This window comes from Oncorhynchus gorbuscha, linkage group LG09 (assembly GCF_021184085.1).
Source record: "Oncorhynchus gorbuscha isolate QuinsamMale2020 ecotype Even-year linkage group LG09, OgorEven_v1.0, whole genome shotgun sequence".
NCBI lineage: Eukaryota > Metazoa > Chordata > Actinopteri > Salmoniformes > Salmonidae > Oncorhynchus > Oncorhynchus gorbuscha.
In genome coordinates, this window is record NC_060181.1 from 55,764,727 (window position 1) to 55,791,015 (window position 26,289).

The window sequence follows — 26,289 nt, forward strand, 5'->3', positions numbered from 1 at the left end:
ATGGATTTATCCATTTATATAATATATGGTGCGAAACCGTTGGAGGATATCTACAGACCCCACCTTAATGACAGGGTGAAAGGTTAAACAGGAATGTCAAATATCTCAGTGATGAGATATGATGGCCACACCTCTCTCCCACACACCTAATGATAGACACTGACCTGTGCACCTGAGTGATAGACAGACGTGACACACACCTCATACACACCTGACCCACCATCTTCTCGTCCAGGCTCTCCATATGTCGGGCCTCCCGGCCTGTGATCCAGCCGCAGAGGATGGTGGGATGGCGGGCCACTGTGTCGAAGCCACATATCTTATACCATATGTCTCTCCAGGCACCACCCTCTGACTGAGAGTGCTGGTAAACCTCTTCATCCTCCCCTGCGTCCCACACCAATTGGATCCTGACCCAGTCGTGGGACCAGAACCTGTCCTCGAATCGCAGGTAGATCTTGTCCAATATGCATCGGCCTTGGACTTTGGGAGGGCTTGCTTGAACATGGCCGTCACATTCTCTATCTGGAAGCCTAAAGGGATGGTCACGATGACGTGGTCTGCAGTAAAGCACTGGCCCCTCTGGCACAGCGCTCTGGCTGGATGGGTGTGGCTCTCCTTCTCCAGAGCCCAGTGGATACTGTCTACTGGTCTGTCACATAGCATGGCTCCAGGGGTAATGCTGTCCAGGAGAGTGTTTGCCAGGACCCAGAAAGTTGAAAAAGTCCTCTTTCCAAGGCTATGTAGTGACCAAGCTGCAAGGCATACACCTCGTACAGGGGGAACCTGGCCTCATCCGTGCATTTGCTCCTCTTGCACCACTCAAACACCCCTGGGCAGTCCTCTAAGGCCGCAGGGTGGCAGCTGGGTGACCTCCTCGTCCAAGTAGCCCCTCAAGCTCTGGGTGGTATGCCTTATCTCAGAATCAAAAGCGCTGGAGGTGAGAACCTACTGAAGAGGGCACATACCTGCTCCACCTCACCCAACAGCAGCTGCCTCCCGCTTTCCTCGAAGAACAAGTCCCTAGGGGTGACGGAGATCTGCAGCCACATGATGCTAGCTGAGCAAACTGTATCCACATTTTCCATATTTAGAGGCTATTCTATGATTTTCCAAAAGTTGCATGACTGTATTAGCATTTTTTACATTCAGCATCACTCCGTCAGTAGAAATATGCAGTGCCTTTGAAAAGTATTCATACCCCTAGACTTTTTCCACATTTTGTTGTGTTACAGCCTGAATTGAAAATGGCTTGGTTTTTGCTCTGACATGCATTGTCAGCTGTGGGAACTTTTATAGACAGGTGTGTGCTTTTCCAAATCATGTCCATCAATTGAATTTAACACAGATGGACAGACAGAAGCCACTCCTCAGTAAAAGGCACATGACAGCCTGCTTGGAGTTTGCCAAAAGGCACCTGATCTGATGAAACCAAAATTGAACTCTTTGGCCTAAATGCCAAGTGTCACATCTGGAGGAAACCTGGCACCATCCCTATGGTGAAGCATGGTGGTGGCAGCATCATGCTGTGGGGATGTTTATCAGCGGCAGGGACTAGGAGACAAGTCAGGATCAAGGGAAAGAGCAAAGTACAGAGAGATCCTTGATGAAAACCTGCTCCAGAGCATTCAGGACCACTACAACTTACTGCTTTGGTCAGGGCCAGCATGAGGGATACAGTTTATCCTGTGTCGGTGAGTGTAGCTTTTAAGGTAAATTTGAGCATCTTAGCAATACAATGTCTTCTATACAGCTATCAACATTCTACAAGGAAAAATCCCCAATCAATGATATAATCATTAACCAGATTACCCTGGATACCAGACTTAGATGAGTGATATCTCAGTTGTAGAATGTTGTGATTGATGAGAATTCATCAAAAAAAAATCTATTGACATTCAGAAAGAATTAAACTGACCAGCCTGTACTATAGTTTTATGACCAGAGAAAAATCTTCAAAAGCACAGTATTCATTTATACAGATGGTACATAAATTCACAGTCTTTATTTATAGGATCCTTCCCACTATATGATTGATATGTCAAGTGATAAAATCCCAAGTGATCAATTAAAAGTTTCTGTAAAAATTGTACTTGTCCTCTTGTGAAAAATACAATTGATTAAATATTGTACAGCTGCAGTGTCATCAATCAAATCAAAATGTATTTATATAGCACAGTCATGCATTGAAAGGCATGTGGCACTTAACATCCTTCCTCTTGGCAGATCTCTATAGTTGACCAGGGAAATTCTTTCTACCACATGCGAATGCCTCCATGGAGCTTATCAGTGTAGCCATGCAGCCTATTTTGGAGGTTCACAATATCGGTCGTATGGGTGTGGAATGTAAGAGAAGGAAGCCAGCCATGTCCAACCAGGTGCAGCAAGTGGAGGACCTGTACTCGACCGAAGACTACGACCCTCTGTCCCAAGACCCCACAGAGGAGGATCTTCAGTATGGTTATCTCTCTCTCTCTCTCTCTCTGAACCATCTCCGAAGCAGATTCTGTGGAATGGCATGTCATTGGGTGGGATGTTGTCTGTAAAGTGGGGCACAGATAACAAAGAAGAGGACATCAAGGCATTCAAAATGTCTACAGGAATGGATGTGCAGGAGTCATGGCTTTGGTTCATGTGGTCTGGGATCCTGGGTGCCTCACCAGATGGTCTAGTGGCCACCACAGCGGTGGAGGTCAAGTGTCCCTATGGTGCAAGGGGCCTTACCATTGAAGGGGCAGTGAAGTCAAATGATTTTTATATCGAGAGGGAGGGTCTTACCGCCTCAGTGAAGACCATCCTCACTGGCACCAGGTCCAAGGTCAGCTCCAATTCACTGGAAGCGACACCTGCTTCTTTGTTGGACATAAAGTCAAAATGTCGATGGATCTACAAATTCAGTTTGATACAATATTGTATCATATTTGATGAGTTACTAACCTGTCCATCCACAGGCTCGATGTGCTGTAGTCTCCACAACTGGACACTCACGCTCGGATCCCACTGACACAGGATGTCCATGCACAGGATGGTCAGAGGGATGCACTCCTGTTGAACTGGAAAACAAAGAGATATTTTGGTCAGTGGGGGAATCTTTTTTAAGGCTGTAAAACCATTTTTATCTAGACAGAAAACACATTTTTCTTACCATAACATAAACCCACCTTGGACAATGTGACAAGTGGTCCCTCAACATCCAATCTTATGTCATGAGAACCATCACAAACATACTGTGCAGATATATTTACAAATTCATTGTTGTATCACATTTGATGAGTTACTGATCTGTCTATCCACAGGCTCGATCTCCACAACTGGATGCTTGCGCTCAAAAATCACACTGGCACAGCACGTCCACGCACGGGATGTCCTGAGGACTGGAGAACAAAGAGACATTTGGTCAGTGGTCGGCCTTTTTCAATGCTGCATCAACATCTTTATCTGGACAGAAAATGTATTGTTTATCATAACACAAACCCACCTTTGACAATGTGGTCCCGTCCCTCAACACCCAATCCTCATGCCTCATTGTTTGTTATTGTTTCCCAACCAACAGTCTGGAACTTCCTCTTCTGCCATGGTGGATGAGTTACCTTTTCTGGTAAAAAAAAACAGGGCCATTTCTCTCAATAGAGATTGCATCATCTGTGGATCTGTTGGGGCGGTATGCAAATTGGAGTGGGTCTAGGGCTTCTGGGATAATGGTTTGATGTTTGCCATAACCAGCCTTTCAAAGCACTTCATGGCTACAGACGTGAGTGCTACGGGTCAGTAGTCATTTAGGCAGGTTACCTTAATGTTCTTGGGCACAGGGATTATGATGGTCGGCTTGAAACATGTTGGTATTACAGACTCAGTTAGGGACAGGTTGAAAATTCCAGAAAGTTCCGGTGAAGGGAAATCTTAATGCTACAGTATGCAATGACATTCTAGACAATTCTGTGCTTCCAACTTTATGGCAACAGTTTGGGGAATGCCCTTTCCTGTTTCAGCAAGACAATGCCCCCGTGCACAAAGCGAGGTCCATGCAGAAATGGTTTGTTGAGATCGGTGTGGAAGAACTTGACTGGCTTGCATAGAGCCCTGACCTCAACGCCATTGAACACCTTTGGGATGAATTGGAACTCCAACTACGAGCCAGGCCTAATTGCCCTACATCAGTACCCAACCTCACCGATGCTCTTGTGGCATCAGTCAGTCCCCGCAGCAATGTTCCAACTTCTACTGGAAATCCTTCCCAGAAGAGTTGAGGCTGTTATAGCAGTAAATGGGGGACCAACTCTATATTGATTTCCATGATTTTGGAATGAGATGGTCGACGAGCAGGTGTCCACATACTTTTGGTCATGTGGTGCATGAAGTAGTTCCAAAATCCCCAACGCAGAAATGAATGGTGAAAAAAAACAACGATTGGAACCATTTCCAGCTTTTACCGCTAGGTTTTATGGGTCATATGACTCATACTGTGGTACTCAATTTGTGCACTGCAGTCATGCAATCGTGAATATCCAGACCTCATTATGACTAGTCCTACATGTGTAGCTACTGCAGTTGTTTGACACCGTCAATAATTGTACTTCCTGGTGACTGGTATGCTACTGCCATCTGCTGGACATTATTGCAGCATCCCTGACAGGTACCAATGACTGATTTTGTGACTGATCAACCACAATGTGCCGTTTTGGTGCACCTGAACAACTTCACAGATGGAGGGAATGAGGTATACATAGTACGTTTTTATTTTATTTATTTTAAAGCAGGCCTACTCACACACACAGAGGAGGACGCAGATATCAAGAACTACAACATCACTGTGGTGAATTTATTGACAGAAATAGAAAATACTTTCCAGAGTAAGAAAATACATCTTCATCAACAAAATAGAGAATAGTTTGGTCTCGATATAGTTTGGTCTAGATACAGCAATTCATATTGTACATAATAATAAGACATTGTAAAGCCTTTCCAGAATGACCGTCATAAGTAGTGAAGTAAAGCTGAACCCCAGAAACTACAAAAACAAACCTTCAATACTACAGTATTAGGTTGGAGTGTAACAAGTTGCTGTTTCAGTCCAGCTTCCCCCTGCGTTCAATGCAATGTCAACCTATTTATGTATGTTTATTTAAATTCAACAATAGATATATTGAAGGCCTTTATAGCATTGCTACTTGGGTACATGGCTATCACCCAGCTTTAACAAATCAAAGTGCAGCTCTGTTTGTTCTCTCCACGAAGTGCAGATTGACTTGTCTGTCTGCTACTAAGACGGTGCGATTGAGGGCTTTCACCTCTCCTATGCTGGGGTCCGGTCTGATTTCAAACAGCTTGATTATCTGGGGGAGAGAAAATATATATTTTTGTCATTGTCTGGGTCTCTTCAGGGGTAGCCATGTTCACGTTAACATCCATGTCCGACAGGCTCATTGGCCACACACAAGTTCATGCCTCCACCACCTACCACAAATTCATGAAGCCATGCACCCTGAGGTATACACACTATTGGAATTGGCTGCAGCAGCTTACACATGTAGAGTATGTTCTGTTTTTGTATTATAATGTAATTCACAGCAAAGTGTGATTATAATGTCCACCTAGGCCTTCATTGTATTTGTAACTGAAAAGCAATGGAAGCCAAGGTAAACTTTTCATTGTGGGACTACCCAATGGGCAATACACGTTTCGTCAATACTTTTAGTAAGTAGCCTGATGATGGTGAGTTCAAAGTTGCCAACTTGCCATGCAAGACAAGTAGCCTGTTACTGCGCAGCTTGGTCAAGCATCTATAGCAGTGTATATAAAAGCATTCGGTTCACCTGTCGGGATCACATTCAGGCTGCAGTTGATTGAAAATATGACAGCTCCTCTGTGAACATTGGCTACGGAGGATAATAAGGTAGGCGATGAGTTCCAATAGTTTGTTAACAGTAGAATAGGTCTAACAGGCTACAATCGCATGTAGCATAGTGTTTGAAGTAGCCTAGCCTGCTAGAACTGTTGATCAACTCTGCTATCTGCTGTGCTGCTATCCACATTCTATACTTTTCCCTATGACACTCAGGTATAAAATCTCTGGCTCTTACCCGTGACAGAGCCAAGTACATCTCCAGTTCAGCTATACGACGACCTACACAGCCCCGAACCCCAAACCCAAATGGTATAGAGCCAAATGGGTTTGGTCGAACTCGGCCGTCCCTCAACCATCGTTCAGGCTTGAACTTTGATGGTTCTGGGAATGTCTTTTCATCCTGGCTGGTGGCATAGTGACACATTGTAAACGAAGTCTACAGACAAGACATCAGGGAGGGAATTAATTGCTACAGCACTACTTCGACAAAGACATAATTGACATTAATTCAAATGGTGTTTTGTTTCAATGGTTGGGCCATTTGTAGGCCATTAAAGTGAACATGTTGATTGTGCCCCTAAAGCTAGACTAACCTTCTTGGGAAAGAAATGTCCTCCAATTGTGATATCATTCTCTAACATGATGCGTGCATTCATCGGGACCACAGGGTACATTCTGGTAAACAGGACATACGTCAAAAAGTTGTGTTAGAGAAAGGTAATGGAACTTTCAAGAAATCAATCCTTTCCAAAGAGAATATCAATGCTGACGTACCCGACCACCAACCCCAACCCTAACGTACCCGACCACTTCCACAGTTCTTACCTCAGTGCTTCCTTGATGACGGCCTTGAGGTACGGCATACGGTTAACGTCTTGGGCAGATGGGATCTTGTCTCCTGGTACGCAGTGGGACACCTCCTGATAAAGGGTGTCCTGCTCATTGCGGTACCTGGACAGCAGGTGCATGGCCCACATCATGGTATTGGATGTCTTCAGGTATGACAACAACAACGGTGTTAGTGAATACAAGCCCTTACGGTACAACACATCGAGATTGTAGTGAAGCTCCATGGATTTGCTAACCGTGTCCACTCCAGCCAATAACAGCTCTGTGACGCTGCCGTACACCTCTTTGTTGGTCATCTTGGTGTTGGAGAGGAGGTACGTTAAATATTCTCCCTCGACTTCCTGGTCTGTATCCACTCGCTTCTGAATTGCCTCCATCTTCATGTCAATCAACTTCCCAGCTGAAAAAGTCCAGCATTATCTACCTCAGGGGTTCCCAAACTTTTTCACGTCCAGCATTCGGGAACATCCCGCGCCAACCCCTGCGGGTCTATTTCTATGGGCACAGGCACTGTTCATGACACAAACTGTTCACACCCCTCTTGTTGGTGGAGATAATTTAGCAGTTTTAAAGCAAATTCTCTTGCATTTCTATACATTTTGCCATGTCTAATGTGTATTCCTGTGATATTTCAGTGAATCAAAAATGACAACAAAATCTAAGTGCTAAAAAAACAAATAAAAAATGGGCTAGTTGATCTGGACACTTCTGACAAGTTATAAATATCTCTAGGGTATGCAATGACTGACATGACAAGAGGAACTGATGATGCACTACCCAATTTCGAAATTGCACCTTATGCATTCTGCAAGAGGAAGTTTAAAGTTGGACTAAGTTGCTTAAAATGTTGTTTTTTATATAAATATATATATATATATATATATTTATTTATTTTAGAATGTACTTTTTTTTGGGGGGGGCCATGCCGACCCCTCAGTTTGGGAACCACTGATCTAGGTGACCCAATAGGTCCAATATCACAATGCACTCTCCAATCCAATGCTTTTTTAAATTCTTTAGAAGGTATGACCAAGTGACGAAGTGGGATGTCTTGTCCTAAATAACTCACAGAATTTGAAGATGCCCTCCCAGCCAGCGATGTAGTGCCTGTAGATTGGCAGGATGTTGCGGCTCCACTTAGGCAGCATGGCCACCGGCATGCTGTAGGAGAACATCTGAGCGATGGAGTCGATGAAGTCCTGCGTCTCTACCGGGATCTCTTCCTCCAGACAGCCGATCCGTGTCTCAAACAGGATGGAAGAGATTCCTGAAGAACAGAGGTTAGATATTTATCACTGAAACGGATGCAGGCAATTCTCACTTGCTGTATGTAGTAATCTACATTTACTAAAACCAACCCCCACAAAAGTATTTTGCTTTAAATGCTGTAAAGACCCACATATTCTGAAAGACATCAGGCTTTCCTCTTATAGGGAGGCAAATCAAAAAACACAAAATATCAAACAAGATAACAAAAAGTATTTTGCAAAAACAGGTAGCACACGTTAAAATGTAAAAAGACGGGTCTGTAAATGTTGAATACACCTGTTGTGATAAGTAGGTAGAGAGGAGGAAGGAAAAGAACTGAAAATGTCAAAACAAACATCTCCACATTTTCACATTTTTTGTAAATATTAAATAACCATTAAGATAACCGTATAGCAGTAAGTAGCAGTAGAAATATTGTTGTCCGTTAGTTTACTCCAGCTAGGGTAGGGATGGTAGGGTAAAGGGGGGAAAGTATAGTGAAGAAAAAAAACTAAATAAAGGGATTGAAAATTATACCAATACTTACATTGATAGAATCTACGATCTATCTGCACGATCTATCTGCAATATATTAAAATTAGAAATAGAAACTGTGTCCGCTATTGCTGTCCATTGGCTGGTTCAGGAGCCAGTTTCGTCCAGAGCCAGACCCAGTAGGCAGGCTGCAGGGCCGGGTCCTGGGGGCTAGTACAGGTAGATCCTGGTCTTGACCAGCCTGGCCAGCCTGTGGTGGGTAGGAGGGATGTCCTGTGGTTCAGGAGCCAGTTTCGTCCAGAGCCAGACCCAGTAGGCAGGCTGCAGGCCCGGGTCCTGGGGCTAGTCCAGGTAGATCCTGGTCTTGACCAGCCTGGCCAGCCTGTGGTGGGTAGGAGGGATGTCCTGTGGTTCAGGAGCCAGTTTCGTCCAGAGCCAGACCCAGTAGGCAGGCTGCAGGGCCGGGTCCTGGGGCTAGTCCAGGTAGATCCTGGTCTTGACCAGCCTGGCCAGCCTGTGGTGGGTAGACGAGGAGGGATGTCCTCCAAGAAGGCCAGGATGAGGATGTCCCTGTGCCCCATCAGCAGATCGAGGGTGTGCCAGTCACAGCTCCAAGGAGCACCAGTTACTGCGCCGGTAGTGATGACTCACCAGACGCCACTGCCATAGAGGCCGTCAGTGATGTTTTCCACAATGACCTTCACAGGTCCCTGTTGTGCAGGCGGAGACGCAGGAACGGAGAACTTCTCTGCTTGAGGCCTGGCGGCAGTTGTTACACGCTCCCTGGGGTTGGGCCTCCGCGCGGCCTCCTCCATCCAACCGCAAACGATGTGGCAGAGGGCCAGCAGGTAGTCTCCAGCCAGCTGATTGAGCAGGACCACAAGTATGAAGAGGAGCAGGCTCATGGAAGTGCATATGAAGAGGATAAAGCCCATGTCCAGGGAAGAGTTGGCCTCTTGTTGAAACTCTGGATGCCATCTTAATTTTTGCACGTATTGCCAGCTCCCCAGCCTGCCATATGATGACCTGGATTTGTCTCTGTCCCCTGGCCCCAGTTCTCCAGCCAGCCGTTCTCACAGCTGCAGTACAGGCGAGGATAGTAGAACTTCACATACCTAAGGCTGGTCAGGTTCTGGGACGTTCTCCATCACACTAAACTCCTCTGTCACATCCACATATAGGAAGTGCAGGTCTCTGCTCAACTCTTCCCCCAGAGGAAGGATTCTACAGTAGATGAGACTCAAGCTCTCCAGCCTGGTCAGGTCATCGTAACATGTCGCTCAGTGCTTGCCGAGCGATGAGGTCCACGTTCATTAGCTTCAGATCACTCAGCTGCACTAGTCTGTTTAGGTCAGTCATGTCCAAACTCTGTCGAGGAAACAAACTGAAATTCAAACTCCTGTAGGGAGGTGAAGTACAGGTCAAAGAAGTTAGACCCACACAGGAGTTGTCCTGTCTTGACATTGAGGTAGACAACTGACCGAAAGCATGACCACCAGCAGTCCTGGAAGATCACAGTCGACGGAGAGCTGAGTTTTAAGGCGAAGCCTGGTTTTGGAGCTCTGTTGCTGATAATGATGATGGTAAGAGGACACCAGGAGCTAATGTTCGTGTGAGTCAGACCTTGAGGGAAGACACCAAATATGTGTGTCGGATTCACACTTGTCTCTAACTCACTGGTTGGAGAGCGAAAGTCCAAATGTAGTTCCTTCAGCAAAGTAAGGTGGATGAATGCAGCTGCTTCAATATGTATAAGTGGGTTATCATACAGCAGTAGGTTTTCCAAGCTGTCCAGGCCAAATAAACTGTTCTCAGATGTTGCGTAGTTGTTCCTGAATTTAGGATTAAGTAACAACATTTGTGTCATTGAAAGTTTGCGTTTCACAAATTGATTGAAAGGAACTGTTTTCCTCGTCAAAGTAAAAAGTATCTATTCTGCTGATTCTAGACTGCAGAAGCTGTCTGTCTGCTCACTAATGTCAGGCAAATCGAGAAATGAAATGTTTTCAAAGCTTCTGAATGCTCCTTTCCATAAATTATGAGCAATTGGGAATTAAAAAACATGTTTTTTTTTCAGATGATGTAAAGTTCAAGAATTGCTCCATGTGTGTCTGAGCAATTTTGGTGTCTCAAAATGATAATCCCCTTTGACTCAAAGTCCAGGGTTGTCAACGACCGTGATATATCGACTATCCTGCATAGCAAATCAGAAAGCTCCTGTGTACAGCTGTTGACTGTGATTTTCTTCAAAACAGGGATTCCCCCATTGCGTCCATTACCATCACAGAAAGCCCGTAATTCTGAATGGACAGTTCCTCCATATTAGCCAGGTCACTGAATGTGTTGGACGGAAGGGATGAATTGTAACACTGTAGCATCACAGAAAAGAGAAAGTGCCTTCACACTGGACAGCCACTTGAAGGTGCCAGGGAGAATCGGGGGCAGACAGCCTTTGACATTTAAGGATCTCAAGGATGCAGAGTCAAGAGAGAGCGCCAGGCTACATCACATATGCATTCCTGATCTTGATACAGAGGGTCTGGCAGTGAGACAGGACTGTTGTGGCCTGGTGATGCTGGGGGAGAAGTCAGGTGCAGGAGAGCAGAGAGATGTGATCAGGCACACTTTATTTGGCAGGAGAAAATATCAGTAGGACGCAACCACGTCAAAAACCTCCAGCCAAAAATAGGCAATAGTGTAAATGTGCCAAAATAGACAGTGAGGGAAAAAAGTATTTGATCCCCTGCTGATTTTTACGTTTGCCCACTGACAAAGAAACGATCAGGTTTATTAAAACAGTGAGAGACAGAATCACAACAACAAAAAATCCAGAAAAACGAATGTCAAAAATGTTATCAATTGATTTGCATTTTATTGAGGGAAATAAGTATTTGACCCCCTCTCAATCAAAAAGAGTTTGGAATCTGATTGATTGCTTCTGTGGACAGGTGTCTTTTATACAGGTAACGAGCCTGAGATTAGGAGCACACTCTTAAAGGGAGTGCTCCTAATCTCAGTTTGTTACCTGTATAAAAGACACCTGTCCACAGAAGCAATCAATCAGATTCCAAACTCTCCACCATGGCCAAGACCAAAGAGCTCTCCAAGGATGTCAGGGACAAGATTGTAGACCTACACAAGGCTGGAATGGGCTACAAGACCATCGCCAAGCAGCTTGGTGAGAAGGTGACAATAGTTGGTGCGATTATTCGCAAATGGAAGAAACACAAAAGAACTGTCAATCTCCCTCTGCCTGGGGATCCATGCATTATCTCACCTCGTGGAGTTGCAATGATCATGAGAACAGTGGTGAATCAGCCCAGAACTACACGGGAGGATATTGTCAATGATCTCAAGGCAGCTGGGACCATAGTCACCAAGAAAACAATTGGTAACACACTACGCCGTGAAGGACTGAAATCCTGCAGCGCCCGCAAGGTCCCCCTGCTCAAGAAAGCACATATACATGCCCGTCTGAAGTTTGCCAATGAACATCTGAATGATTCAGAGGACAACTGGGTGAAAGTGTTGTGGTCAGATGAGACCAAAATGGAGCACTTTGGCATCAACTCAACTCGCCGTGTTTGGAGGAGGAGGAACGCTGCCTATGACCACAAGAACACCATCCCCACCAACATGGAGGTGGAAACATTATGCTTTGGGGGTGTTTTTCTGATAAGGGGACAGGACTACTTCACCGAATCAAAGGGACGATGGACGGGCCATGTACCGTCAAATCTTGGGTGAGAACCTCCTTGCCTCAGCCAGGATATTGAAAATGGGTCGTGGATGGGTACTCCAGCATGACAATGACCCAAAACACACGGCCCAGGCAACAGAGGAGTGGCTCAAGAAGAAGCACATTAAGGTCCTGGAGTGGCCTAGCCAGTCTCCAGACCTTAATCCCATAGAAAATCTGTGGAGGGAGCTGAATGTCATGTTTTGTCTTAGATTGTCTTGTCATTTTGCTTTTCCTTCTGTTCATTTTCCCCCTGCTGGTCTTTTTAGGTTCGTTCCCCTTTTTCTCTCTCCCTTCCTCTCTCTCTTCTCTCTATCGTTCCGTTCCTGCTCCCAGCTGTTCCTATTCCCCTAATCAATCATTTAGTCTTCCCACACCTGTTCCCGATCCTTTTCCCTGATTAGAGTCCCTATTTCTCTCCTTGTTTTCCGTTCCTGCCCTGTCGGATCCTTGTCTATTGTTCACCGTGCTGTGTCTATGTATCGCCCTGTCGTGTCGTGTTTCCCTCAGATGCTGCGTGGTGAGCAGGTGTCTGAGTCTGCTACGTTCAAGTGCCTTCCCGAGGCAACCTGCAGTTCTTGATCAAGTCTCCAGTCTGTTCTCGTCATTACGAGTAGAATTATGCCTTTTGATTGTAAAGTTACTTTACTGGATTAAAGACTCTGTTTTCGCCAAGTCGCTTTTGGGTCCTCATTCACCTGCATAACACTGAAGGTCTGAGTTGCCAAACGTCAGCCTCAAAACCATAATGACTTGGAGAAGATCTGCAAAGAGGAGTGGGACAAAATCCCTCCTGAGATGTGTGCAAACCTGGTGGCCAACTACAAGAAACGTCTGACCTCTGTGATTGCCAACAAGGGTTCTGCCACCAAGTACTAAGTCATGTTTTGCAGAGGGGTCAAATACTTATTTCCCTCATTAAAATGCATATCAATTTATTACATTTTTGACATGTGTTTTTCTGGGTTTTTACATTGTGATTCTGTCTCTCACTGTTCAAATAAACCTACCATTAAAATTATAGACTGATCATTTCTTTGTCAGTGGGCAAACATACAAAATCAGCAGGGGATCAAATTCTTTTTTTCCCTCACTGTACAAAGTTAACAAAGTAACAATCTTCGCGTAAAACAATAAACACGGAACAAACCAGCGTGGGGAACAGAGGAATAAATACATATGAAGATTGGAGAATGAAAACTGGGTGTGCAGGGAACAAGACAATGGATACATAAAGAAATGGAGCGGCGATGGCTAGAAAGCTGGTGACGTCGACCGCCGCCCAAACGAGGAGAGGAGCCGACTTCGGCGGAAGTCGTGACAAGGACGATGGATAGGTTGAGTTTGAGGTCGCATACTGTACATCCCAGCAAATGGCAAATTGGTAGTTGTAACGACAATCCCTTGGGTGAAAGATATCCCAGGTCCGGACAGACAGATATAAGACACGTTTATTACTCAACCAACCCCAGGATCCTATGATGCAAACTGCTAATTGTCTCAACTGAACACAGTGTAGCCTCATCTTTCTTGTGAAGTGGAGACACTGGTCATATCAAATCACATTGTATTTGTTACATGCGCTGAATACAACAGGTGTAGGTAGACCTCACTGTGAAATGCTTACTTACAAGCCTTTAACCAACAATGCAGGGTTTTATTTTTATTTTTAAGGAATGTTATTAAAGAGACTATATACAGGGGGTACCGGTACCGAGTCAACATGCGGGGGTACAGGTTAGTCGAGATAAGTGAGGTATTGCAGTGCATTTGGAAAGTATTCAGACCCCTTGAGTTGTTCCACATTTTGTTACGTTACAGCCTTATTCTGAAATGGATTCAATTGTTTTTTCCACTCATCAATCTACACACAATACCCCATAATGACAAAGAAAAAAAACATTTTTTAGAAATTTTAGCAAATTTAACTGAAATATTACATTTCCCTTTACGCAGTACTTTGTTGAAGCACCTTTGGCAGCGATTACAGCCTCGAGTCTTCTTAGGTATGACGCTACAAGCTTGGCACACCTGTATTTGGGGAGTTTCTCCTATTATTCTCTTCAGACCCTCTCAAGCTCTGTCAGGTTGGATGGGGTCTCTCCATGGATGTTTGATCAGGTTCAAGTTCGGGCTTTGGCTGGGCCACTGAAGAACATTCAGAGATTTGTTCCGAAGGTCAACCTTCGCCCCTAGTCTGAGGTCCTGAGTGCTCTGGAGCAGGTTTTCATCAAGGAGCACTCTGTATTTTTCTCCTTTAATCTTTCCCTCAATCCCAACAAGTCTCCCAGTCCCTGCCACTGAAAAACATTCCCACAGCATGATGCTGCCACCACCATGCTTCACCATAGGGATTGTGCCAGATTTCCTCTTTGGATTTCATGCCAAAGAGTTCAATCTTTGTTCCTTCAGACCAGAGAATCTTTCTCACAGTCTGAGTGTCCTTTAGGTGCCTTTTGGCAAACTCCAACGAACTGTTACCTGCCTTTTTACTGAGGAGTGGCTTACGTCTGGCCACTCTACCATAAACGCTTGTTTGGTGGAGTGCTGCAGAGATGGTTGTACTTCTGGAAGGTTCTCCCATCTCCACAGAGGAACTCTGGAGCTCTGTCAGAGTGACTATCAGGTTCTTGGTCACCTCCCTGACCAAGGCCCTTCCCCCCCGTATGCACATGTAGGTAGGGTTAATGTGATTATGCATACTGTAGATAATACCTAGACTTGGCGCTCCAGTACCGCTTGAATTGCAGTAGCAGAGAGAACAGTCTATGACTTGGGTGGCTGGAGTCTTTGACATTTTTAGAGGTTCTGGATGGCGGGAAGCTTGTCCCCAGTGATGTACTGGGCCGCACGCACTACCCACTGTAGTGCCTTGCAGTCGGATGCCGAGCAGTTGCCATACCAAGCGGTGATGCAACTAGTCAGGATGCTCATGATTGTGAAGCTGCAGGGCCCATGAGGGCCCATGTCAAATATTTTCAGTCTCCTGAGGGGGAATAGGCATTGTCGTGCCCTCTTCGTGACTGTCTTGGTGTGTTTGAACCATGATAGTTTGTTAGTGATGTGGACACCAAGGAAATTGAAGTCCTCGACCTGCTCCACTACAGGTTCATGTGAATGGGGGCATGCTCGGCCATTCTTTTCCTGTTGTCCACGATCGGCTCCTTTGTCTTGCTCACGTTGAGGAAGAGGTTGGTGTCCTGGCACCACACTGACAGATCTCTGACCTACTCCCTATAGGTCTCTCATCATTGTTGGTGATCAGGCCTACCACTGTTGTGTAGTCAGCAAACTTAATGATGGTGTTGTAGTTGTGCGTGGCCACTCAGTCGTGGGTGAACAGGGAGTGCAGGAGGGGACTAAGCACGCACCCTTGAGGGGCCCCCGTGTGACGATCAGCGAGAAAGATGTGTTGTTGCCTACCCTTACCACCTGGGGGCAGCCCGTCAGAAAGTCTATGATCCAGTTGCAGAGGGAGGTGTTTTGTCCCAGGGTCCTTTGCTTTGTGATGAGCTTTGAGGACACTATGGTGTTAAATGCTGAGCTGTAGTCAATTAACAGCATTCTCATATACATAGGTGTTGCTTTAGTCCAGGTGGGAAAGGGCAGGGTTGAGTGCAAGAGAGATTGCATCATCTTTTGATCTGTTGGGGCGGTATGTGAATTGTAGTAGGTCTAGGGTTCCTGGGATGATGGTGTTGACGTGAGCCATGACTAGCCTTTCAAAGCACTTCATGGCTGCAGATTTGAGTGCTACGGGCGGTAGTCATTTAGGCAGATTACCTTGGAATTCTTTGGCATAGGGTGGTCTGCTTGAAACATGTAGGTATTACAAACACGGGCTGGGACAGGTTGAAAATGCCAGTTGGTCAGCGCATGCTCTGAGTATGCATCCTGGTAATCCATCTGGCCCTGCAGCCTTGTGAATGTTGACCTGTTTATAGGTTTTACTCATATCGGCTACAGAGTGCGTGATCTCACAATTGTCACTGGACAGTCACTGGGCAGCTCGGGGTTGAGTTTCCATTTGTAATCCATCAAAGTTTGCAAACCCTGCCACATCCGACGATGTGACGAGCGTCATAGCCGATGTATTAGGCTTCAGTTTTAGTCCTGCTTTGCCTGTTTGATGGTTCGTCGGAGGGCATAGCGGGATTTCTTATAAGCGTCCGGATTAGTGTCCCACTCCTTGAAAGCGGCAACTCTAGCCTTTAGCTCAGTGCGGATGTTGGCTGTAATCCATGACTTCTGGTTGGGATATGTACAAAAGGTCACTGTGGGGACAACGTCATCGATGTAGATAATTCACAAAGCCAGTTACTGATGTGGTATTCTCCTCAATGCCATTGGATGAATCCCGTAACATATTCCAGTATGTGCTAGCAAAGCAGTCCTGTAGCTTATCATCCGTGTCATCTGACCACATCTGTATTGAGAGAGTCACTGGTACTTTAAAAAACAAAATGTGTTTATTGAATATCCGAAACATACAATATACTTTCAGTGAAGCCGCTCAACAAGTACACAATACCAGTCATCCAACAGATTCCCATTCAGAGCGACACACAGAAGCATCCAGGGTCAATGCCCTGCTCAGCGGCACATTGACAGATCTCCGGCCAGGCCAAAAAGTGTGAACCCTAACCCTCCAAGATCCCCCCCCACAGTTCCCCAATAGCTGTCCCGCAGCCATTCGAAACCTCTCCCACAGTCCCCCCCCCAATAAAAAATCATGCGAATTGAAATCTTTTCAGGGGGATGAAATTGAAATTGTAGCCAGCTCTGCAATGCGTGTTTGAAAAAAGAGAGATACTTTGAAAAAAGTATCATTTTCAACTCATCAAAAATGAGATATGGCAATCTGCACAATGGCAAAAAGGCCATTTTTAAACAATGGATGAACTTTTCTTAGTAATCTAATCGAGAACCATTTAGGCTTCAAGGAAAACTTTTGAATAAGTGAAGCTTTTAGAGAGAGTGCTTTTATATTAAATAATCTCTACCCACCCAATTCATCTTCATTATATAGATAAGCACACTTTATTATGTCTGGTTTAGCGTCCCAGAAAAAGCTAAATATTTTTTGCTCATATGATTTGAAATACGAATCATCAGGAGTATCCAGCACCATAAGTAAGTGAGTAAACTGAGATATGACTAAGGAGTTAATCAAATACATTTTCCATAAATAGACAGGTATTTACCTCTCCATGGTTGCAGGATCTTGTCTATTTTTACAAGTTTTTGATCGAAATTCATTGTGGAGAGCTTATTTATATATTTTGTGATATGAATAACAAGTATGTCTACTTCACCATAAGCCCATTTTATGGGTAAACTGGAGGGTAATGTAAAAAAAATATTTTTTAAAGATCCAATACATAATATAACTTATCATAATTAGGTTTTAGTCCAGAGTACAGAAAAATGATCTAGATCTTCAATGAGACATTGCAGGGATGTAGCTTGCGGACTTAATTTAAAACCTGAGTCATCGGCATACATGGACAGCTTTGTTTTTAAGCCGTAGATTTCTAATCCTCTAATGTTGTTATCGATGGCCATAACGAATAGATATGGTGACAGCGGACACTCTTGTGTAAATCCTCTTGACAATTCAAAACTCTCTGAGAAGTAGTCGTTATTTACTATTTTACACCTGGGGTTGCTTTACATTATTCTTACCCATTTTATAAGAGAATCACCGAAATTGAAAAAATCCAGTCTTACTTTATGAAATGCCTTTTAAAAATCCCCTGAATCCCAGACCTGAATCCAATTGAGCACATCTGGGACATCATGTCTCGCTCCATCCACCAACGCCACGTTGCACCACAGACATGCCCAGGCATTGTAGGGAGGTCATACAGGCACGTGGAGGCCACACACACTACTGAGCCTCATTTTGACTTGTTTTAAGGACATTACATCAAAGTTGGATCAGCCTGTAGTGTGGTTTTCCACTTTAATTATGAGTGTGACTCCAAATCCAGACCTCCATGGGTTGATCAATTTGATTTCCATTGATCATTTTTGTGTGATTTTGTTGTCAGCACATTCAACTATGCAAATAAAAAAATATTTAATAAGAATATTTCATTCATTCAGATATAGGATGTTTTATTTTAGTGTTCCCTTTATTTTTTTGAGCAGTGTATATCAAAAAGGCTTGATATACCTCTACCGGTATGCCATCAGGCCCTGGTGTTTTTCCAGACTGAAAGGAGTTAATCGTTTCAAAAAGTTCTTCCTCTGTAATTTGGACTTCGCACTGATCTTTCTGTACATTTGTTAATTTTTGACAAGACAATCTTAATAAACGTCAAGACAATGGTGAACAAAGGGCAGACTTATACAATTACTAAATCAGGGGAGAATATGTGGACCAGGTGTGCGTAATGACACAGTTCAGTTCCTAGAGACCGGTGACGTAGACCCCTGAAACTGCTGCACGGAATGAGCAATGAGGGATCCGTGACACAAGGTGTAGATGAGACCCTATGGTTGCATCAAACACGATTACAACTTTCCTCTCCGACACATCATTACTTTAGTTTTTCACTACCTTCACACTCTTCACTCTCGCAACACTAGAACGTCCACTGCTGTCAGCAGCACTTATAGCAGGGCCATTATTTTTACTTTTACTCTTCACCACAGACCATCCACGTCCTTGACTTTCATTATCCACACCCATACCATCAGAACTATCATCCATTTCGACCACAGTCCGGCAAAGCTAGAGACCACAAACACGTTTCCCTTTCCGAAGCTTCCGACAATGTCTGTAGCTCCAGATTCAACATTGTCTAACGCTCAAGATCGAGTGGATGTTCGTTCTGTAGTTTGTCCAAGGTGAATCAATTTCAATCGCAATTTTCTTTTCTCCAGTTGAATGCTGTTTGATCCAGTCAATTTATCCAATGAGATAATCAGAATGCTCCTCTATCCAATGGAATAACACATTGGTGGGATTGCTTGTCTGATGGAATAAAGACCTTCAGTTCTTCCACTGCTTTGGTCTGCTAGCTGTGTTGTGTTTGTGTGCATCTTCTCTTTGTCTTGTTATATATCGTTTACTAGACACTTTCCACAATTAGACACTTTGAGGCTGTAGGTTACAGATTAGATTATTTTTTTACCTGAATGTTTTCTCACTTCCTCTCAGCCTCTACCTACAGTATGCCAGAGGTAGTGATTAGCATTATCTGTACATCTGATATACTTATTATAAAACAACAGTTTAGTTCTAGCATCCAAGTGTAATGCATTATCATGCAGTTGTAATGCATTGTAAGATTGTCATGCAGCCAGGTCTCATAGACTAGATGTAAAATAGTAAATGTAAATCTGGTACACTCTAATTAATATGATATGTTACTTTAAGCATGGTTACATAAGATAGAAGGTTACTTAAGACAAAAATGAAAGGAGGTCAACTTTAGCATTTTAGATAATTACCAACTTTTCAACTACTTATGTTTTAGCAACTTTGCAACTACTTACCATGTTAGCTAACCCTTCCCCTAAACATAACACTAACCTTAACCCATTAGCCACCTAGCTAACATTAGCAACAACAAATTCGAATTTGTAACATATCATATTAATTGTAACTCATAACTATCATATGAAATGGATGATGGACATTCACAAATTAATACATACCATACGAAACACAACATATTATACTAAATGTAGTGTCTCGGATTTTCGTACAGAATAATACGAAATGCTCTGAGAAGAGCTCTGATGTGTCATGAACATGCTTGGCCCTGTTATAATGTCTTATAATCATCTCAATGAGCTGGACGAAATAACAGCCAGTTTAAGACAGTAGAAAATGTAATGCATGGCGACAGCCTACATGAGCCTCACACATGGTTATAATTAGTTATATAGCATTATACCTGATTCTTTATAATTTAACTTAAAATGAACTAGAAATAAGGGTGAAAGAATCGTCCCCTCACACACAGGCAGGATTTCCACGTACCCTCCAGAGAGAATCGGTAGAGCTCATTGGACAGGTTGGTCACAAGGTCTCCCGATGGACTTAGCCGGCGCAGGTGGTAGATCCTCTTGATCAGGTCACTGACCACCTCGTTGACAACGTCTCCGTACTGCACCGAGTCTTTGGGGTGCATCATGCGCTTGTTCAGCACAGTCCGCAGCTTGTACCACTTTTCCCCTTCCCTGTCAGAAAACATAATATATCAGGCACTGCATGACACACTCACAGCAAAGCAATGATATGGCAGGATAATACATTTGGATTAGTTGGCACATATTGGAATATAGCTCATTACTGCTAATTTATATGGCTTTACTCTTCTTGAGCATCCGTTTGATTCACATGCCTGGAGTTTGACCTACAAAGGGCCTAACAGGTCTTGCAGCATTTGGAGAACACAACTGGGGAAATGTAGTCAGAATGTCTGCCGTGCTTATCTATTTAAAACATCTATGTTGGTGTGTGCATATCAAATCTCACTAAGATAGATGGCTGCTTAGGCCAAGTAAGATGGCTGTAGGCTTATACAGTTTGATGGTTCCAAAAGGATGCTCCCAGTGCAAACTATGCTGTGTAAGTCTTAGGTCATGTTTCCTGCCTTGCACACTTGCATGGCCTATGGAAATGGTTAATGACACAGCCTTTCTGGATCACTATTGATCACTATCTGTGGCAATCTCTTTCATGACAGAGCACCAGTGTATCAATTATGTCCCTGGGTGTGATTATAAGACATGTACTGTGTATGTACAACACTCTCATGTAACTGTTTTCCATTTCCCACTGCTATGTCCCTCTCTTATGTGATCTCATCACTGCCTGCCATCAGATGGCGAAGCTATCAATTGGTTGAGGCAAAAGACCAGCAATGTACAGGGATGTCATTGTCACCACCTGTCAGGAGACAGTGGCCATCCCTGAGCCTTACTCAGTAAAGGGGCCATAGCCGATGCCTCTCAGGTCCCGGTACTCTGTCCAGAGGGACATATCTCCTCGGCTGGGGAACTTCTCACCCTTCCTAAGTAGCTCCTCCAGGAGCTCCACACTGTTGAGGGCGATGGAGTGAAACTTGCCCATGCCCATTTTGTACATGGGGCCGTACAGCTGTTTCTCATACACCTAGAACACAGAGAGAGAGAGAGAGAGAGAGAGAGAGAGAGAGAGAGAGAGAGAGAGAGAGAGAGAGAGAGAGAGAGAGAGAGAGAGAGAGAGAGAGACTAGCATTTGCGGAGGGAAAAGACTCAGGGTGTTACATACAGTATACTTTATAGTACACACATTTCTAAACATCTCTACCATTCAGGATGTTCCACATTGTTGTGTAACCGAAAATATCCCTTTTTGAAAATACCACTTTTATGGATTAAGATGGCGCCGAGGAACATGGCTGATGTTTTACATTCTCCCAACCAATTGTGCTATTTTTTTTTTTTTTTTGCGTTTTGTGTAACTTCTTTTTTTACTTATTGTGTAAATAATGTTGTTGCTACCGTCTCTTATGACCGAAAATAACTTCTGGACATCAGAAAAGCGATTACTCACCGCGGACTGGAAGAAAAATTTTCCTTTGATGAGTCCGACGAGAAGGATATCTTGCTTTCCCAGGAACAGATCCAGATCCATACATTTTGCATGAAGAAAAGACGGTCGGAAAGGGGCCGCAGATTGGGCAGCCTTCTGAGAATCCAGAGGCGAGTGAGTAAATTCCCACTGCCATCCGTTCTTCTTGCTAACGTGCAATCATTGAAAAATAAAATTGATGACCTACGATTAAGATTATCCCCCCAAAGGGACATTAAAAACTGTAACATCTTATGTTTCACCGAGACGTGGTTGAACGAAGATACGGACAATATAGAGCTAGCGGGATTACCCTTGGTAAGACGAGGGGTGTTATTAAAGAAGTCTCGAGGTATTGCTCTCCTGAAGTACCTTATGATAAGCTGTAGACCACAGGATCTACCAAGAGAGTTCTCATCTGTATTATTTGTAGCCGTCTATTTACCACCACAAAACGAAGCTGGCACTAAGACCTCTCTCAACCAACTCTATAAGGCCATAAGTAAAGAAGAAAATGCTCACCCAGAAGCGGCGCTCCTAGTGGCCGGGGACTTTAATGCAGAAAAACTTAAATCAGTTTTACGTTAGCAAGAAGAACCAGCATGTCACATGTGCAACCAGGGGGGGAAAAATCCTAGACCACCTTTACTCCACACACAGAAATGCATACAAAGCTCTCCCCCAATCACCATTTGGCAAATCTGACCATAATTATATCTTCCTGATTCCTGCTTATAAGCAAAAACTAAAGCAGGAAGTAGCAGTGACTCGCTCAATACAGAAGTGGTCAGATGACGCAGATGCTACACTACAGGGCTGTTTTGCTAGCACAGACTGGAATATGTTCCGGGATTCATCCAATGGCATTCAGGAGTACAGCACCTCAGTCATCGGCTTCATCAATAAGTGCACCGATGGCGTCGTCCCCACAGTGACTGTACGTACATATCCCAACCACAAGCAAGGGATACACACAACATCCGCATCGAGCTAAAGACTAGAGCTGCCACTTTCAAGGAGCGGGACACTAATCCGGACTATAAGAAATCCCGCTATGCTCTCAGACGACCCATCAAACAAGCAAAGCGCTAATACAAGATTAAGATTGAATCCTACTTACACCGGCTCTGACGCTTGTCAGATGTGGCAGGGCTTGTAAACTATTACAGACTACAAAAGGAAACCCAGAAGCGAGCTGCCCAGTGACCCGAGCCTACCAGATGAGCTAAATGCCATTTTATGCTCACTTCGAGGCAAGCAAAACTGAAGCATGCAAGAGAGCACCAGCTGTTCTGGATGACTGTGTGATAACGCTCTCGGTAGCCGATGTGAACAAAACCTTTAAACAGGTCAACATTCACAAAGTCACTGGGCCAGATGGATTATCAGGATGTGTACTCAAAGCATGTGCGGACCATCTGTCAAATGTCTTCACTGACATTTTCAACCTCTCCCTGACCGAGTCTGTAATACCTTACATGTTTCAAGCAGGACACCATAGTCCCTGTGCCCAAGAAAGCGAAGGTAACCTGCCTAAATTATTACCGCCCCAAGGCACTCACATTGGGAGCCATGAAGTCATGGCTCATATCAACAACATCCTCCCGGACAGCCTAGACCTGCTCCAATTCGCATACCGCCCCAACAGATCCACAGATGACGCAATCTCAATCGCACTCCACACTGCCCTTTCTCACCTAGACAAAAGGAACACCTATGTGAGAATGCTGTTCATTGACTACAGCTCAGCATTCAACACCATAGCGCCCACAAATCTCATCACTAAGCTAAGGACTCTGGGACTAAACACCTCCCTCTGCAACTGGATCCTGGACTTCCTGACGACTCCAACACCATCATTATGTTTGCTGACAACACAACAGCCTGATCACAAACAACGATGAGATGGTCTATAGGGAGGAAGTCAGAGAACTGGCAGTGTGGTGCCAGGACAACAATTGATTGTGGACTACAAGAGAAGGCGGGCCGAACAGCCCCTCATTAACATCAACGGGGGCTGGGGTGGAGCGGGTCGAGAGTTTCAAGTTCCTTGGTGTCCACATCACCAACGAATTATCATGGTCCAAACATTCCAAGACAGTTGTGAAGGGGGCACGACAAAAACTTTTCCGCTCAGGAGACTGAAAAGATTTGGCATGGGTCCTCAGATCCTCAATAGGTTCTACACCTGCACCATCGAGAGCATCCTGACCGGTTGCATCACCGCCTGGTATGGCAACTGCTCGGCATCTGACCGTAAGGTGCTACAGAGGGTAGTGTGAACGGCCCAGTACATCACTGGGGCCAAGCTTCCTGCCATCCAGGATCTATATAATAGGCAGTGTCAGAGGAAAGCCCATAAAATTGTCAGAGACTCCAGTCACCCAAGTTATAGACTGTTTTCTCTGCTACCACACGGCAAGTGGTTCCGGAGCGTCAAGTCCATGACCCAAAGGCTCCTCAACAGCTTCTACCCCCAAGCCATAAGACTGCTGAACAATTCAGAAAATCGCCACCGGACAATTTACATTGACCCTTCCCCCTTTTGTAGTATGCCACTACTCGCTGTTTGTTTGTTATCTATGCATAGTCACTTCACCCCCACCTACATGTACAGATTACCTCAAATAGCCTGTACCCCCGCACACTGACTCGGTACCGGTGACCTCTGTATATAGCCTTGTTATTGTTATTCTTATTGTGTTACTTTTTATTATTACTTTATATTTTAGTCTACTTTGTAAATATTTTCTTAACTCTCCTTGAACTGCTCTGTTGGTTAAGGGCTTGTAAGTAAGCATTTCACGGTAAAGTCTACACTTGTTGTATTCGGAGAGTGTGACAAATAAAGTTTGATTTGATTTGATTTTGATCTGATATTTGGAAAATGGGTCAACAAACCCCTCAACATGCATTCTGGCAGAATATATCAAAACCTCTGCCCTTTTGTAATCCTAGCTGTGTCAATGGAGATGGCCCTTGGGATAGTATTTCCAAAGTGAAGGCAGCTCTTGGAGAAGGGAAACACTGCATGTCAGAGAATAGCTGTTGTTAGCCCACTAGGTTCAATCCATTATACTCTCCTCTATGCACTCTCCTCTACAACAGTCTCTGTGGGTCAGCTTTGACTAAACACAAACGCCTCATACAGATCTCATGTTTCAACTCTAGTCAGTGAGCAGTAACAGAGAAACACACAGTAAGGTATCAGAAACTTACTGTACCCAAAACATAGAGAGGGGTATCAGCAGCCACCATTCCAAAAACAGAGCACACTTTAAAAAAAAAACATTTCCATAGAGGGCATAGCCTCTTTACTGTACCTGTAGCTCGTGTAGGCGGTTGTAGTAGCCTTTGACAAACATTCTGTAAAACATATCCCGGGTTTTGATCCTGGGGAGGTCATCTGCAGTCCGAATCTTACCCTGGGAGGTGGATGGTAGGGTGTTAGAGGGAGAACGGGTGCCCCCTACCCACCTGGTGGAGACCAGAGCTGGGGCTGTGGAGCACAGCAGGTGCCAGCGGCCGCTCCTCAGCATCGCACTCTGGGCCAGATGCACGGCCATGATGGAAGCAGTAAGAGTAATTGTCTAAAAACCCAGGGCTCCTCTTTCACCAGTGAGACTGGGGAGTGGCCATGTCTTTGGGAGCCTGGGGAGGTTAACCCTTCAGCTTCAACACGAAAGAACAGGAAATAAGGAATAAGGCTGAAGAGCAGCCCTACTGGAAGACTGTTTACTTGGAACACATGGAAATAACGAGTCTCTCTGGTCAGATGTACTGTACCAATGGGATTTTTATGAATAATGACTAAATTATGTACAGTATATCACAAAAGTGAGTACACCCCTCACATTTTTGTAAATATTTGAGTATATCTTTTCATGTGACAACACTGAAGAAATGACACTTTGCTAGAATGTAAAGTAGTGAGTATACAGCTTGTATAACAGTGTACATTTGCTGTCCCCTCCAAATAACTCAACACACAGCCATTAATGTCTAAACCGCTGGCAACAAAAGTGAGTACACCCCTAAGTGAAAATGTCCAAATTGAGCCCAAAGTGTCAATATTTTGTGTGGCCACCATCATTTTCCAGCACTGTGGGAATGCTACATTACCATTGTGTCTGAGAGGAGGAGAGACATTTATGATGAAATGTGAGGTATATAAACCAATGTACATGGTATTATGACCAGCGCTCTTGAGAATAAATGCTATTGGCTAATTTTGGAAGAGTGGTCTCTGTCTATTTTATGCAAATAAGGATCTTACAAATTCTTAGAAACATACAGGGTGATTTAAATTGAATTGGGTAATGAACACCTAAGAACTACATTCATCTAACACAATGTTCCAGCACATGTCTGGGATTTCCGAGAATAATAAATAACAGTAAATGCTGAAATGGAGAATGTGTTGAAACATTTAAAGTCTCTCATCAAACTGATATAATAAGGAAGTTAATAAAAATGAATGTTCGATTAAAATGAGTAGAGCCTTTTCTGAAACACACTAGACTGTTGTGCTGACGGTTT

The 26,289-nt window shown here is 44.2% G+C and overlaps 1 protein-coding gene across 3 annotated transcripts; it reads right to left on the reverse strand.

Moving 5' to 3' along the window:
- Positions 1 to 4,798: 4,798 nt before the first annotated feature.
- LOC124043781 (sterol 26-hydroxylase, mitochondrial-like) lies at positions 4,799 to 25,371 on the reverse strand. Of its 3 annotated transcripts, XM_046362737.1 has the most exons (11): positions 25,074 to 25,371; positions 21,733 to 21,867; positions 21,119 to 21,309; positions 20,173 to 20,372; positions 7,764 to 7,961; positions 6,931 to 7,094; positions 6,671 to 6,837; positions 6,439 to 6,520; positions 6,081 to 6,281; positions 5,814 to 5,876; positions 5,197 to 5,333 (listed from the first exon to the last, which is right to left on the reverse strand). In XM_046362737.1, the coding sequence occupies exons 1-10, from the start codon at positions 25,314 to 25,316 to the stop codon at positions 5,829 to 5,831; spliced, it is 1,629 nt and encodes a 542-aa protein (XP_046218693.1). In that variant the 5' UTR covers positions 25,317 to 25,371; the 3' UTR covers positions 5,197 to 5,333; positions 5,814 to 5,828. The 3 variants fall into 3 exon arrangements, with proteins under 3 accessions (XP_046218692.1, XP_046218694.1, XP_046218693.1); XM_046362736.1 differs by lacking the exon at positions 5,814 to 5,876 and having other exon boundaries at positions 4,799 to 5,333; positions 25,074 to 25,367; XM_046362738.1 differs by lacking the exons at positions 5,814 to 5,876; positions 21,733 to 21,867 and having other exon boundaries at positions 4,799 to 5,333; positions 25,074 to 25,363.
- Positions 25,372 to 26,289: the final 918 nt, after the last annotated feature.

Excerpts from the sequence above, each read along its gene's own strand:
- LOC124043781 (XM_046362736.1), bottom strand. The coding sequence starts at position 25,316 with ATGGCCGTGCATCTGGCCCAGAGTGCGATGCTGAGGAGCGGCCGCTGG. Across the intron at positions 7,095-7,763 it reads GGAGGGCATCTTCAAATTCT|CTGGGAAGTTGATTGACATG; the intron begins GTGAGTTATTTA and ends GGACTTTTTCAG. Across the intron at positions 6,521-6,670 it reads GTCATCAAGGAAGCACTGAG|AATGTACCCTGTGGTCCCGA; the intron begins GTAAGAACTGTG and ends CCTGTTTACCAG.